Below are 16,317 nucleotides of genomic sequence, written 5' to 3' on the forward strand. Positions count from 1 at the left end.
ATCTGGTAATTATTCCTCTTGGAATAACAAGGCACACTACATCCCCTAGGGAAAGGGCTTTAAGTAATGCAATTTCCTGATTGCTTACATATAGTATTTGTTTTTGGGAAATATAAGAAATTTTTTGGGGAGGGAGGGTTGATATTTTATCAAGAAGAACTTTCCATGCGAAAGAGAGCTTCTGAAGGGAATTTTAAAGAGAGGGGGATTCACAATATGATTTGAAAAACGGTCAGGAATTAAGTAACAAAAGTAAGTTCCTGCAACAGAAAGTAAACAGCATTTTTTTATTTTAAAACAAACAGAAAATATCTAGCATCTAAATAAACGGGGCTGCTCCCTCCCCAATCCCTCAGTCTTTACGATAAAGTTAGACTAATTTTCACAATTCTTCAAGAGTGACTTCTTAAACACAAGGACCATTGAGTTTGATTGAGAATTATCTTATAGAGCTTAAGACTTTAGCGTAAAGAGCGATGGATTGAGGAGGGGGCAGCCTCCCTCACATACAAAATAATTTCTGTTCGTTTTAAGTTTTAAGGCTGCTTCTTGTTAAAAAAAAAACTTGTTTTATTATTTAATTTTATGATAGATTAATTTTCTAAGCAGTCCTTGATGGTACGTTTAAAATGTTTTGATTTAGGAACTGAAGAATTTTTTCTTCCAAACAATTATCTTCTATATTGTCTTGTAAGACACGTCTATTTCGAAAATTGTATAAGTCCTTCTTGGCATACACAATATCAAAATTTATTTGTATTTGGCTTGAATAATATACTGACACAAACTGAAGTGTTAGACTGTCAAAATAAAAGTAATGCGCCTTCCATCTCGAGTAAAATTTCTCTATTGAAATAACCCATATTCTCCTTATAGTTCTCACATTAGTTCATAATATGCTGATTCTTATGAGTATCTTACAGATAAACACAAGACACGAAATTTTTTGTAAATATTTTTCTTACAGAGCATTTATTTCGTAATTCAATATATATTGGTGTTATATAAGAAATAGGTAAATACATTATGCACATATCATAAAAAATTATTGAGTAAATTATACAAATACAATAGTCCATATATTAAAAATTAGGTGAGACAAGATAAGTCACAGGTATTAACAAGTCATGAAATTATGTACTTATATAAACCTTAGGTACTATCTAGATATTTAGCAACTGGTTGCTACTTTTAACTTAAGGTCAAAATACAAGGACAGTTGTTGGCGGTCGTTACCAAAAAATGGAGTCACTAAAATTAGTAATATGGTATCTGGATAATAATTTTTGGAATAAACATCGGAATTACGCTTGATTAATCCAGGACAGAAAAAATGAAAGGGCATCCAAGATTTGGCTATTACGCAATGTCATCATCAGTAAAGCTGAAATTTATATCCATGTCTAGCCACCACAAATACACCTACTGTTATGCCAATACAAATTATAATTTTGTCCTCAATTTCTTAGTGTATTTTACCCCACTTTCATATGCCACTCAAATTTCACACCTTCTAAAACTAGGAAATTAAACTATTTGACTGATATTCTTAGTGAATCCCTCAGATACTGAATATCAAATTTTGATCTGATTGCTGAAGAATTGACTGTTGTTAAGGACTGCAAAGATTTTACATAAAAATTCAATTCAGTCCAAATGTTTGCGCACCGTTTGTGTTTAAAGATTTGTACTGGCAATAAGTGAGTCCTTAACCATTGGCGCTTGATCTTGAGTGGTCTGATCGTTAGCACTGAAAGGGGATTGTCTTCTGTATACTTTGAATAAGATTGTGCTGTCTGTTCCGCGTCTATTCCTTTTTTCACTATTCACAAAATCACGTATCTTCTTACCAACGACAAGTGTGACCTGAAAAAAAAATTGAAGAGTGTTAGAATTAAAACAATCAACTAAAGTTCAAGCCATAAAAGTTAATTTAAGTTTAGAAGCTATTGAGCTAGATAAATGAAACCACAAGAATCAGCAACCAAAATTACGGGCAGAAAACTTCACAAAAAAGGTCTTTCAGTCTCATACCCCTATTTCCACGTTTCCCACTTATTAGGTAGAAAGATTCTATGAAAATGAGCACTGCTACGAGCCAAAGTTTATATTTGGCTCAAAACACGGCTAAAATCCTAGAAACAGCCGAGACCGAGAGGTAGATGAAGTAACTTAAGGCCTCCCATTTTGAATTATTTGTCTTTATTAAGAAAGTTTGTAAATTCATCTTCATGGAACCATGCAAGCCTTGGTCGTATCTATTTTTGAAAACTTAATTCACCTAGCTCAACAGTCTTCCCAGAACACCCCTCAACTAGACATCTACCACAGGCTCATTAAGAATTATTTCAATATTAATGCTGAACCTATAATTTAGTGTCTGGCAGGTCTCCTGTGGTCCTTTTAGAAGGGGAGAAGGGAGCAATGGTGTATATTTCCCAGGAGAGATCAGGAGTAGCCAAATCGGAAAAAATGCGTTTCTTCCACTTTTCTTTAATTTTTCCAGTCTGAAGATTAAATCCATTAGACTCAAGTTAGAGAGAGTACTACTCCTACGTGTTGACAAGCCAAATACTGTATATCTTAGTTTGGCTTTAAATGATAAATTTTTATTGTATGATTTGTTTGCTGGCTTCTATTAAAAACAGTTGTAAAGGCTGTCATTTTGATTCTGAGAAAATTGTGGCTCTTTGCATTTGGGCTTCATTTTGGGATTGTATGTGGAAAAAAATAGGGATATGAAATTGTCTGAGTCACCCCCCCCCCCATCCACCGAAAAAAGCATATAAAGGGCTTGAATTGACGGCTATCTGTATGTTGAACAATTTGATTTCGTCAAAACATCTGCAGCGGCTGAAAAAAAAAATATGATAGTAATCAAGTTTACAAGAAAGATAATTACATTTCTAAGAAAAACTACATTTGTAGTTATTAATTATATTTTACTGTTTTATAACAAAATTTCTTTCAAAATTTTTAGTTTTGATTCTATTTCCTTAAAAAAAAAAATAAGAGAATCGATTTAAAAAAATAGAATAAACTTCTTAAAATTAAAATTTGAACAAATCTGTCTAGCTCGTCAAAATAACATTGTGAGCTGATTAATCAAGGGCACGAATGGAGAGGGGGGGGGGGAACTAGCGCAATTTCTACAAATTCTTAGTAAGCAATTTCTGTTCATTTTAGGTATGAGTTTTATGAATTAATTTTTGCATATTTTAGATTCCAATATGGCAATTTACTTTGAAAAACTAATTTTTTAGACAATGTTCTACCAAATAAATTTTTCATTTCATTTTTAGTTGATATAATATTGATTAGTCCTCAAAATATTTCTAGATTTTTATTCTTTTTTCTGCTTAAGAACAAAATTTTCAATTGCATATCAATTTTGGTCAAAATTTTAGCTGGGCTATATGATTTTGTGGAACGACTTTTTAATACTATTAGTTTAGCAAATTCGGGACGGATGGGAGGAGCATTTTAGCTAATATGGATGGAAAATCAGTTGACTATTTCGTCTTTTATAGGGCTGAAGCTATCATGATCCCCATCCTGTAGGTAAAATATACTTGTACATTAATCCATCATTTTGTTAAAATAATCCAGCTCCATGTTGTTGTAACTGGTTGTCTGTTTTAATCAACGCTTACCAAGATCATTTAAAATACATTAAAGTTCTATTTTGTATTTTAAAAAAAATTATATAGAAATCACGACTCATTACCAACAGCTCTGTTTCCTTTTTTGTGTCTTAATAGAGGTTCCTTTGACCCTGTGAATATGTCATTAAATTTTCAAGTAAATCAGCAAAAAACTGATTTTCGCTTTTTACATCTACGCATATTTTTCAATTCGGTGTATTTTTTTAAGTGAGCCAAATTTCCTTATGAATATTTCTTGTATATAAAGTCTCCATGGTCCAAGGACTTAAACAGACAAGTCTCAAGCCGATCGAGGAAAAAAAAATTGTTTTTGAGGCTTCTTTTTTGGAAGGGGGTCCATACCCCCAAACCAAACCAGCAAGACTGAAATATATAATTTTAGAGCTGATCAGAAAAGCTTATGCCCGTTTTTGGGTCCCTTTTTCGGGGGAGATAGAGCCCCAAAAGGAAATTTTTGTGGATTACTTTCCTCTTGGCCTAAGGACTTGAATCTGTCAGTTTCAAACAGACAAGGGACACGGGAGGACTGAAAGTTGTGAGCCAACCGGACACCCAAGATAAAATCGCCCCCCCCCCACTCAATTTCTACTTCAACTGTAAATGCCGTCTGTAAACAATTGGCATTTGGCAAAATTACAAACAATTGCCTCGGAGGCTTTGGGGTTTTCTCATCACGAGAAGCATATATGGACTTTCCAATAATTCTGAATACAATGACTGCCTAAAAATTTTCATATAATAGAGGGTTACAGGAGTGTGGGCAGCAAATAAGGCAAGAGAAAATAGTTGGTTGCCCTTTAATCACTTTTGTGTCTTAAGATGGGCACAAAAGCTATCAATTTCCAATTAAGTCAGTACCTTCTGAAGTCTATTTAGCAACCTGCTTCATACAGTATCCAGACACTTTGCCACAAAACTGTTTTGCTATCATTTTGCGTACGATTGGTTTGCACATTAATTTCTATATTGAATATGTTCTAGTGCAAGCACAAGGATAAATAAGTAAAAAAGACCATACACTGTATAAAAAGTATAGAAAAAGAAAAATCATAGAAACTTGAGTATTGAAATGGTTGCAAAAGGGCTAAAGGGGGGAGGAGGGGTACAATTGCTCCTCCTAAATTTTGAAAGAAATATTTAACTAAAAAGCCCTCGTCCCTAGATTTTAAAATGTGTTTGTTGTTTTATCTTCAATATAAAATATCTACAAAAAGATCACTGGGTGTGATTCTTGGGGGCAAAATCACAAGTGGAAGTAATAATGTGTGCCTATCATTCGGGATTTTCCAGAGAGATACGGCGAGGAACGGTTAGAAGTTCTAACCGTGTATTTCTTTGCTCTTCACTTTCATGTTTGATTCCTTGTAATTCTCGTTGTCGCAAGCCTTTTAACCGTATGTTTGTTTGTTCTTCATTTCATTACTTCATTTTCATAACTTCAGACATTTTCCAATACCCTATGCCTTAGCTGCTCGGATTAGTCTTGTCTCATTTGATCGACCATGTTGTTCATTTTGAACAACTAATGAAACAAAAAACTTTTCCAGAAAAAAAGTTTTTTAAAGAAAAGTAGAGGCCAAATTAATTTGTAAGAACAGCAGAAATAAATTCTTATAATAATTCAATCTTAAAACAACCAAAAATTACTGAAATGAAGCCCAAAATGAGCATATATTAAATAAACATTCATAGCAAACAAACATACAACAGTAATACTAACATAAATAAATAAATAAATAAATCTTAAAATGAGTATGACTTAAATTGAATATGCAAACCAAGCCTAAAACAAACAAAAATTACTACAGATGAGAGTTTGGTTACTGTCTTTTTCCTTAACTGTAAAAGCCAAAGGCCTCTTGTGCCATTTCCGCTTTACTGAAAACGAAATATAAGACAAATATTTTCTTTTAAACTTACAATATTTAAAACAAAAATAAAAATTAATGTGAAATAAGATCTTGAACTGCTGAGTTTACAGCAACTAATTTCATTATATATCAAAAATTCAGATTCATCTTATTAGTTCTAACTAGGACTGTTCAAGACACATACAATTTTCAAACGAATTATATTACAAATATTTGCTTTGGCATTTATTAGAACATTGAAAATAAAAATAAAAATAATAGTGGAGTAGAATGTCGAACTGATGAGATTACAGCAATTAATATCATTATATATCAAATACTAAGTTTAATTTCATTAGCTCTTTCCAGGATTTCCAGACACATATAATCAGGGTCTAGGAGATTTCCCCCCGAGAAAATTCCCCACGGAAATTTCTCCCCCGTAATCCCCCCACGGAAATTTCTCCCCGTAGAATATACCCCCCCCCCCTGAAATTTACCCCGTATGAGATTCCCCCAAGAAATTTCCCCCCTTAGGATATTCCCTCCCCCTGTAAAATTCCCCCCGTAGGAGATTCCAACCCCCCTAGCTCCACAAGGTCCTTGAGACCTTGAGACTGAAATTGAAAACTCTTAATTTAATCTATTAATCTTCTTAATTAAATCCAATGATTAATATTTCATAACATTTAACCATCCCGGATTATTTCATTCGAAAGCTATTTAGGCTCCCGAGGTGTGACATAGTGGTTCAGTTCATTTTTTGTCGTGTCACATCAGATGCACGTAAAGTTTAGTAAAATAATGGAATATTTTAAATCAATGCGTGGAGTGGACAAGATTGCCTCCGAAAGTTTCATTTATATGAAACAAAAATATTTAGTGGCTGCAGTGGTCAGTTTCGAATGCGAGTTGAGACAACAGACGATGAAAAGGCAAGGCGAGTGTAAGGCAAAGATTAAGGTGAAGGATGGTGCTTTGGTTGGGCGTTTGAACGAACATTCATATTCTTCAAGCCAGTCTAACTATCAAGTACAGGAACTCCGAAATCAGATGAAGAGGAAAGCAGCCGAGACGCTTGAAACCCCGGAGCAGATTCTAACTCAGTCTTTGTTCAACATATCAGAAGGTAAGCGTCTTACGATTTCTTCCAACTATTTCTGCAACATGCTCTGAGCTTGGGGCAGGTATACACTCGGTCATGTTTTGACTTCTTTTCAAGCTTTCTTCTGGAGACAATTCAAAATCTGGATCATCCTGATTCTGATCTAGGCCAAGTAACGACAGTTCTAATGCCAAATATAGTGCTCTTCTATCTTGAAATCCGTTTTTTCGATTTCATGAAGATAACTACATCGGTAGAATGCGTGAAAATAGGAGAGTACCTTGCAACTTTCCGCCCCGTGTCTGAAATATGTTCGACAGAGCGAAAGATGAACTCCCAAGGACAAACAACAATGTTGAGAGTTATTATAGAAGATTGTAGTCTTCAGTTTCGGCTCATCACCATAACCTTTGGAAGTTCTGGGACATCCTCAAGCGCGATCAAGCACTTAACAGGGCGGTTGTGATTCAAGCAAATGCGGGACAATCGAGTGAACCAATTAAGAAGAAGTATGTGGATTTAAATGCCAGAATTCTACGACAGATGGGAAACTACGGGAATGTCGGGACGCTGGAGTACCTGAGGCTTATAGCAAGAAATATTAGTTTTAAAGTGTAGCGTTTGAACCGTGTATGTATTACCGTGTATAACCAACTATTTACTTGACAATTAAAAGTGTACTTCACTCGCTCTTATATTTTAGGCCGCCGAGAAAGAGAAGAATTTTGCAACAATTTTTGAGCCATGGGCGACATCCGATGCAAATAAGTCTGAGGCAAGGGTAGTTTCCGGTGGTGATTATTTCCGAGAGAGGAAGGGGAAATTTTCAGTGGGGGAAAATGACGAGGGGGCATCTCCTAGGGGGGAGGGGAATGACCGGGGGGATCTCCTACGGGGGATATGTCCAGGGGGGACATTACTGGGGGGAAATCTCCGAAGGACGGGATTTTCTTGGGGGGAAATCACCGGAACCCATATGATCATTAAATTGGAAATGAAGCAGTAAATTTTGGGCTTTTATAGTAAGGAAAGGGGGCAGTAGCCAAACACTTGTTTATATTAATGTTTGTTCGCTTTATGCTTGATTTAGATATTCAATTTACGTTTTACTTGTTTTATGATTTATTTGTTCATTTATATTAGTACTTTTTGCATTACTGTTTGTTATGATTGTTTATTTAATTTCTGTTCGTTTTGGGTTTCATTCATTCCTTAATGGTAATTTCTGATCGTTTTGAGTTTAAATTATTATGGGAATTTGTTTCTGCATATCTTAGTTTTAATATGGCCTTTACTTTTCTTTTAAAAAACTTCTTTTTCGTACAGTTAGAAGACTTACGATAATGATTTTTTTCAGTCAAATTATGTTCGTTTAGATTGCCTGATATTTAGTTGACTATAGCCTATATTTTAGGGGATAGAGATTTATTTCACTTATCTCATTCCCAAAGACGTACCACTGGGAGAAAATATTTTCTTTTTTACTTTTCTTTGAAAAATATTTTTTTGAATTTTTTTTTTTTTAGTTGTGGTCTGTTCCTTTTTGATAGCCAAAATTTTGGTATGGTTAATAATATGGTTAATGTGGTATGGTCACAGTTCTCATTCAGCATTCGCCAGTGAAGGTCAAATATATTTTGTAAAGGATTAAATCTTACGCAATTACCTGAATCAATTACCTGGGATTGGATTTTTTGACTGGATTGGATTTGGCATTTGAAGAAAGATTTTGAACACTTGCACTGTTGGAAACCGGGGGGCCGTACTTGTTTACGAAATAGCCCCCCTTGCGAGTAGGTTTTCGTTTTACGTCTTTTGATAGTTATGATGGGAGATCAGGACATTGCCAAGACTTTAGGGGAAATAAAAAAAGCAGTTTCAAATATTCCACAACTCACGAAAAGCATTCAAAATGCACAATCAATTTTGGCAGGGATAGAATCTAAGTTGCAGGACTTTGCCATAAATCAAGTAAAGACATCCCAAGAAATCGCAGTAATTAAGAGTGAATTAAAGGAGTCACGTAAGATAAAATTCAGATTGGAAACGGAGCTAAAACCAACCAATCTTATGTTCTAAGGGATGCCGCATCCAAATAATCCGAACTCTAAACTAAGTGAGGACATTATAGTATGTATTAACAATTCTGTGCCCAACCTTTCCCTATCAAACAATGAAATACGAGATGCTCTTCGACTGAGAGGACCCTCGAACCCCCGCCCTATCCTTGTTAAATTCATGACCAAAATGACTCGTGATGCTGTCCTACGTAATGCTAAACTGTTTCAAAGAAATGAAATTTCAGTCACCCCAGACTATACACCAGAGGAACGGGAGGCCCGAAAAGCATTAAGACCCCTGATAACCCAAGCTATAAGTGAAAACAGAGCATTGAAATTGCGTGGTACAATAATTTACATAGACAACCATATTTTTTCTTATGATTTTGATAAAAAAAAAGGTCGTGGAGGCTGCAAAATCGGCAAAACCGACCGGAGTTGATAGTTCAAAAGGGGATTCTATTCCTCGTCGGGCCTACATATGATCCCCTTCAAGTGATCGAGACTCTTGTTCGGACATAGAAAGTAGTAACGCTAGCGATAGTGATGCAACTGTCTACGAAAGGCCAATAACTACTGCGGATCCTGCCACACCAGGTGGAAGCGGGCTAAACGAAGGGTCAGTAAAAGGAAAAAGAACTTTAGATTCTATTATAAGCCCCAATGATGACCACAAACAAGGGAAAAGAAATGTAAGAACGAACAGTGGCTCAAAAATGGACAAAAAAACGAAAAACCGGTGTTCACAGATGCCTCACGAAAAGCCACCATTCGTGTTAACTGAATAGGATACAAGCCATATGCAAAAACTGTCCTTAGTCACGTGGAATGTACAAGGTTTAAGAAACAAGAGAGAGTTGTGCTTAAATAGTTCATTTTTGACAGCAATGGTGACGTGTTTTGTAGAGACATGGTTGTTGCCAGAGGAAGATGTTATAGTGCGTGGATACGAAGTTTTTCGAGTGGACAGGGCTACATCGCGAAACTATAGAAACTATGGAGGAATAGTTGTACTAGTAAAGAGTGACATGTTCAAAAGTTTGCGTCGCCTGTCAAGTAAATCTGAAAACTTGATTTGGTTGCGCGGAACATTTCTGGGAAAAGGGTTTATTTTTGGATTTGTATATGTTTCCCCAGAAAATAAATGATACTATACTAAGCATACATGATATATATTAGAGAAAGAGTTGAATTCAGTTAAATTTCATTACCCAAGTAATTCAGTTTTTCTGGCCGGTGATTTTAACGCATATACTTCCGTAACAAAAGAATTAAATGTAGATTTTGTTTCAGATGAAGATGACCCTTTATGTGAGATGATACCTTCACTTTACCTTATCCCACGAAGTAGCCAGGAACAACAAAGAAGAATTAATTTATGGGGGAGGAAGCTGCTTGCACTGTCCGGAGGTCATGGGCTAGCGATTGGGAATGGTAGATTTGGAGAAGATGGTGATTTGGGTGAGTACACTTGCATTTCTGGACCTTGTTTTAGTTTAATTGATTATGTATTGGTGGACACGGGACTTGAGGCTGAATCTCTTAATGTAAAAGTAATCCATCAGTCTGGATCTGATCATTTCCCACTTAAATTAGAATATGAGATGAAAGAATATGGACGTAGAAGGTCAACAATGAATCAAAATAGGATACTGGCTAAAGATAAAGGTGAAAGAAAAAACAAGCCGAAAATTCCGCCCCGGATTTATTGCGAATGGTCGAAAGAACAATGCCTATCTGTACAAGAGGCTATTCTTAGTGAACCAGTACAAGAGGAAATGAGCCAGTTAAGGTCTGATATGGAAATACCGAAATCAGAAACAGATGAAGTAGTTGAAAGGCCTTTAGGAATTGTGAGTAATTTTCATACCCCTATGAAATCAAGAAAACAGAAACAGAAAGCTTTTTATGACCAAGAGTGTAAAGAAAGTTGTTCAAACCTGAATATTCTACTCCTTACAGTAAAAACGATTCTTGGGAGAGGAAGAGGAAAAAAATATTGCGCTAACAGAATATAGGCAAGCAAGAAAAAAACATAAAAAACTAATCAAAAAGAAAAAGAAAGAATACAGATTTCACTACTGCATTACGGGGCAGAAATTTGGGGCTATCAGACTACACAAGGATTAGAAACTCTACAACTACAATACTAGAAGCATGCATATGGGCTGCATAAAGCAACTCACTCTCTAGTATTGAAAGGTGACCTAGGCATCTACAGTTTAAAAATACGAAGAAAGATACAGATGATCAAGTTTTGGCTCAAAATCCTGAATTTACCCGAGGAAAGACTTATTTTTGCTGCTTATAAAGATCTCCTCACCCAAAAAAGTAAAACCACTTGGACAGAACAGGTCAGAAAAATACTACAGGAAACAGGCTTTTCAGACGCGTGGAATGGAGGACAGGGACCACTGGACCAAGAAAACTTCCTAAAGGAATTCCAAGCAAGATTGCACGACCAGGAAATTCAACTTTGGTGGACAGCTTTAGATAAGTCGCCGAGTCTTACTTTGTATAGAGACATAAAGCGGATTTATGGACAGAAGACATATTTGAAGCTGGGGTTACCTAGTAAGTATATGAAAACGTGGATTCAGCTTCGAGCCAATTGTCTACCAATACAAGGAAAAGAAGTTTGGAAAAATAGAGCACGTCTAGAAACGCAGCGTATTTGTCTAAAATGTTGGGAGATTCGTTTTGGATTGTGCCATTTCCTCCTGCGATGCCGGTGGCTTTCTCACATAAGGGGAGAAATTTTGAAAAAGTGTAAAGATTGGCTACTTTGGAGGTTTTCAAGTTCAGATTCACCACAGACAGTAGTAAGTGTGGTAAATTTTGCATTGAAAGGTATGAATGTTGATTAAGAGGATAGTGATTTTAGTATGTCTTCATTTTATTTATCCTTTTTCTTTTCTTTTTTGTTTTGTATATGGCTGTAAAAAAGCTTTAATAATACATTATTATTATTATTATTATTATTATAATAAATACTATCCAGTTTTTCATGGCTCTAGCGTATGAATTAAAATATCTTATTCTATTTTAGTATTTCAAATTAGGGGTTTTTCATTTATTTCAATACCCCTTAACATTCCCTGAAAGTGTCAAATAAATGTCATCAACCGTTCCTGGGACATTTCAGATACGTCCTTCTCACAACCTAGAGATATAGTATATTTTGATTAAATATTCTGATCCTTAGCCTCTCCTAGGATATTGCAGGTATGCTCTGTTGGTAAAAGGAATGTGCATGGCGTCATTTTATTTAATTTAAAATCCCCTTGAGCCTACCCTAAAGGTCCAAGCACTGTTCAGTATACTGTTAAAGTTTCAACTTAATACTCACAGCCGTTCCTGAAATATTGCTTATGCGTCTTTTTGGCAATCAGCATGCACATAATGGGTTTTTATTAGCTTTCACACAGTAAATGTAGCACCAGCTGCTTAAGATCACAAGTAAATGCAGCACCAGTTACAAGCAGTTGCAGTCATAGTTGCACGTTTTCGCAGTCGGAAATATTCAGTGTTGCAGTTGCAACTAGTTGCATTTGCAGTCACAGCAGTAGTAGGAGTGGCCCTGATAGTTTCAAGGTGATTCCCTTTCCTGTTCCTAAAATATTATACCTCACCTGCCTTTTTGACCATGTGGATGAAGATAGTATCTTTTTATTTAGCTCACCATACCCCTCAACTTTCCCCAATATTGCACCTAAATACCCTTAGTCTTTTTAGATCCACCCAAGATCAAATATTCCCCTCTATCTCAATAATAAATCCTGCATGTTACAAATAGACATAATGGATAATTTATAATACTTGTCTTGTGGCTGAGGAGGCTTTCGATTTCCAATCAAATAAGCCTCCTCCAAAGTTTATAAGACCAAACCTTCCATAAAAACCATTTTTGCCCTTAGAAAAACTTACAACCCTTACCCCCAGGCTTTGGGAGTTGTGTCAACCCACGGGGCATTGTTATATGATCTATGATCTTGACCAAAACAGCTATCTCAAAAGTTCGATTGGATGTATTAGGGAAAAGAGAGCATGGGGAGAAAGGGGCTAGTTGCCCTACGATCAATTTTGACTCTTAAAAGTGAACTAAACTTTCTATCTCCAGTCAAATAAATATCCTACAAAGTTAATACGACTACCCCTTCCATGAAAGCCTTATATATCCCTGGGTCATAGCTTACAACTCTTACATCCAGAAAGTGGGGGGAGGTTGTCTCAGCCTTGGAGGCATTATTATATGATTTTGGACTATTTTGAACAAAATGGCTCTCTGAAAATTTTGATGGGGCGTATTTGGAGGGCATCAGGGGTAGGAGGGGAGTAGTTACCCTCTGAATAATTTTGACTATTAAAAAGTAAACTAGGACTTTTGATTTCCATTCAAGTGAGCTTCCTCCGAAGCTTATCCGGCTACCCCTTCCACACAAACCCAATATTCTACCGGTGTATAACTTACAATCATTGCCCCCACGTTCTCGGGGGTTTGTCAACCCTGGAGGCACTGTTAAATGATCTTTGGACTATTTTGAACAAAAGGGCTATCTCAAAATTTTATCGGATGTATTTGGTGAAAGTGGTCGTGGGGGCCAGTTGTCCTCTGATCACTTTTTACTCTTAAAAGGACACAATAAACTTCTGAGTTCCAATCATATGCCATGCGATGTGTTTGACAAACAATTCCATAAAAATTGCCTCTGTAAAAAATATAAAACATTGATATATCATGGCCTTTACTATAGTGTTGCCTCTTATTCTGAACTTCATTTTTCGGGTTGTTCTCCTGGTTTCTGCTTTCATATAGTCGTTGTTTTCATATCATCACTCAAAGAATTTTTATAAAAACCCCTCCTCCTTTCTATTAAATATAATGAGTTTTCACAAATATTTCGATCTACATTTCTAAATTTCTTCCCTAAGACACCACCAGCGACTTCAAAATCTATTTTTCTAATATTATTCCATCCGTCTTCTACATTTAAAAATTTTAGACTCTCCAGTTTAGAGTTAAACTATTCCTGAAAAACTTCTTTAAAATCCTCACCCGGGAATCTACCAACGTCATAGCTTTTTGGAAGGTAGTTACTGTTCCTAAAATCTTAGCTTTAGGTAATTTTACGCACTACTAGATTTTAATCTTTACTTTTAACATCAATAACAGCCCTTCTAGATACCTTAGTAACTCGTATTAATCATGCTAGTCCTCAGCTTAAAATAAAATAATCAACAAGGTTAGCTATACAGCAACCCTCTTGCCCACAGTCTTCGAACATTTGTGCTATGCGTAGCCTCTAGGAGTAGCCTATAAAACTATGAGCTAACTTATACGTTATATACCTTTTTATTTGCTGGTCCAGCCGTAAACTAATGGCCAATTCTTAGTAAAATTTCCAAGCATCGTAATTAAGAAGAATTATTGGGCTTTTCATACTTGCTTATCTGTTAGTCTAAAGATAAGAGGAAGTAGTCAGGCCGAAATAAATTTAGGTAATTGGTTGAATTTATTACTAGACAGATGCCTGCTATTAACAAATCAACGACATTGCTATAGGTTTGAGAGTGGGAGTTTTCTCTGCGTTAAGGTAAATATTATAGGGTCCTAATGGAAGCATAGGAGGCAGCAAATTTTCCACTCTATCTGACCTTTTAGCTTAGATATTGAAATTTAGTGGATCATTTAGATTATTTTCAAGGTTGAAGGTTTTTTTTGTATAAGTTAGTGGCATTTTCTGCAAGTTAATAAATCTACAAGTTTATTTTGTAGGGTGATATTTGAGGGATGGATATTCGGTTTTGGGAGGTTAGGTAACCTCCTTTTGGGTGTACTCCATCAGTTTTAAGAATATGTTACAGGAAATCAGTAAGAATTTGCTGTGAATCCGAATATTTGCAGAGTGGATATTTCATTTTGTTTAGCGGGGTAATGTTTCGAAGACTTACTTCGCTTGAGGTGATATATTAGCTTTATTTGCCATATTAGGAGCCGTCAAAATATTTTTAGGTTGAATGTCATGTCCTATCGATATTAAATATTGATTCATGTGCTTAAAAGTTGACGAAATTAGATCAAGCGACGCCATTTTTGTTGTGTGTCTATTATTGTGCTTGCCACTGTGAATCGATTCCCAGTTCGTAGAAATCAAGCACCTAATCTGCCATTCCCTTTTGAAAAGGGAAATACAGTTTGTCACTTCTCTTGAAAGATTCAGGGGGTTGAGAGGCAAAAACCATTAACTCTTAGATTGTGGTTTTTCCTGTCATATTCTTTCAAAAACTGATAGGCTTCAGATCTTATGTTGTAATAATGAGGCAACAATATTAAAGGACCGAGATAAGGCACAGAGGGTCCTAGTCTTGGTTGCAAATAAATTTATAGTTGTACTTTCCCTCAAAAATTTCGAGAGATTAAAAATCACCAACAACTTTATTATGAATACGAGATATTGAATGTGAGAATTCAGTTCCACTTGCCATACATGACAGCGTTGCCTTACATGACCAACGATGGTTACCTTCTCAAAACCTAGTCGTTGTTACTCTTAAGTGTAGATTCGATAGAACGAGGAAACTTCTTCATTAACTGTGATAAAACGGCCTTGTTGCTAATTCACTTATCCCTTACTATTTTTTCCCTTTTCATAGATGGGTCTTTAAGTGTATGCATCTCCTTCCATAATAACAATGGGCTATGCCCATACACCCCTCGACAAGTTGAGAGCAGAAAATTATCAACTTCCGTTCATGAATATACCTCCTCAATCGCAAGTCTTTTGGTGATGGTCATGTGTCCCCACTATACAAATGGCCCCAATACTGAAGCTACTTTGGATGGTAGTTTTTCTTCAGCCAGGTAACGTTCACGCTCGTCAGCATCGGCAACCTGTAAATTTGTACGAAGAAACTAAAAGGAACCAAATGCCAGAAAGACAAGACAGGAACAGTTGTTAATTGTAAAGTTTTGTGTTATTGCTTGTATATCATCTTTAACCAAGGATGATATGATCGTGACCATTTGTCTTTGTGGGGGCGTGTTGGGAAATTCACTTCCTACGTACATTTCTTGAACTATCCGTAAAAGTGAAGCTATGCGTCACCTATTATACTGGTAGGTTACAATGCCAGCAGTATTGGAGTGGTAAAGTACGGGTGTCACCACTTATTGGTGCAAAAATGGTGCTATACCACTTACTAGAGGGTATAGCCCCTGGCGGCGTCAAATATTAGTGGGATGCCCGCGTCTACCAAACCGGCTCTGTAAATATCGGGTAGGTCAGTACCCAATTTACAATATACCCTGCCCCAGGGTATGATAACGTGATCGAGAGGTCTAATGGCCAAATTCTAAGGCCCAAGGGTGCACCCAAACCCGGGTCACCAATAAAAATCTCTAACTATCTCCTTGGAGGTAACGAACCTCCCTGTCAATATAATAATGTCGGTATCTCGGTACTCTGTTCCTACCCTTTCTGGGTTCCTGAAAAATTAATCTCACACAGCTGTAGAAAATAGCTTACTTGTATTCTTCCAAAAGGTCACAACAAACACATCTATAAACTCTCATTACAGACTCCCTATACGGGGTCTCAAAGTAGACTAACTCCAAAATAATATTCATTCTGTACACA

The 16,317-nt window shown here is 36.1% G+C and overlaps 1 protein-coding gene across 1 annotated transcript in view; it reads right to left on the reverse strand.

The window, feature by feature from the left end:
• Window positions 1-770: 770 nt before the first annotated feature.
• The window catches only part of LOC148951257 (PDF receptor-like), a 175,228-nt gene continuing 159,681 nt past the window's right edge, over window positions 771-16,317 (reverse strand). Inside the window, exon 8 of the mRNA XM_089091041.1 lies at window positions 771-1,866. Within this exon, the coding sequence (XP_088947167.1) occupies window positions 1,678-1,866 (189 nt within the window). The 3' untranslated portion in view covers window positions 771-1,677. The remainder of the gene's footprint in view (window positions 1,867-16,317) is intronic.

Source organism: Artemia sp. Qi Xiang Cuo, chromosome 6, assembly GCF_049724085.1.
Source record: "Artemia sp. Qi Xiang Cuo chromosome 6, ASM4972408v1, whole genome shotgun sequence".
Classification (NCBI taxonomy): Eukaryota; Metazoa; Arthropoda; class Branchiopoda; order Anostraca; family Artemiidae; genus Artemia; species Artemia sp. Qi Xiang Cuo.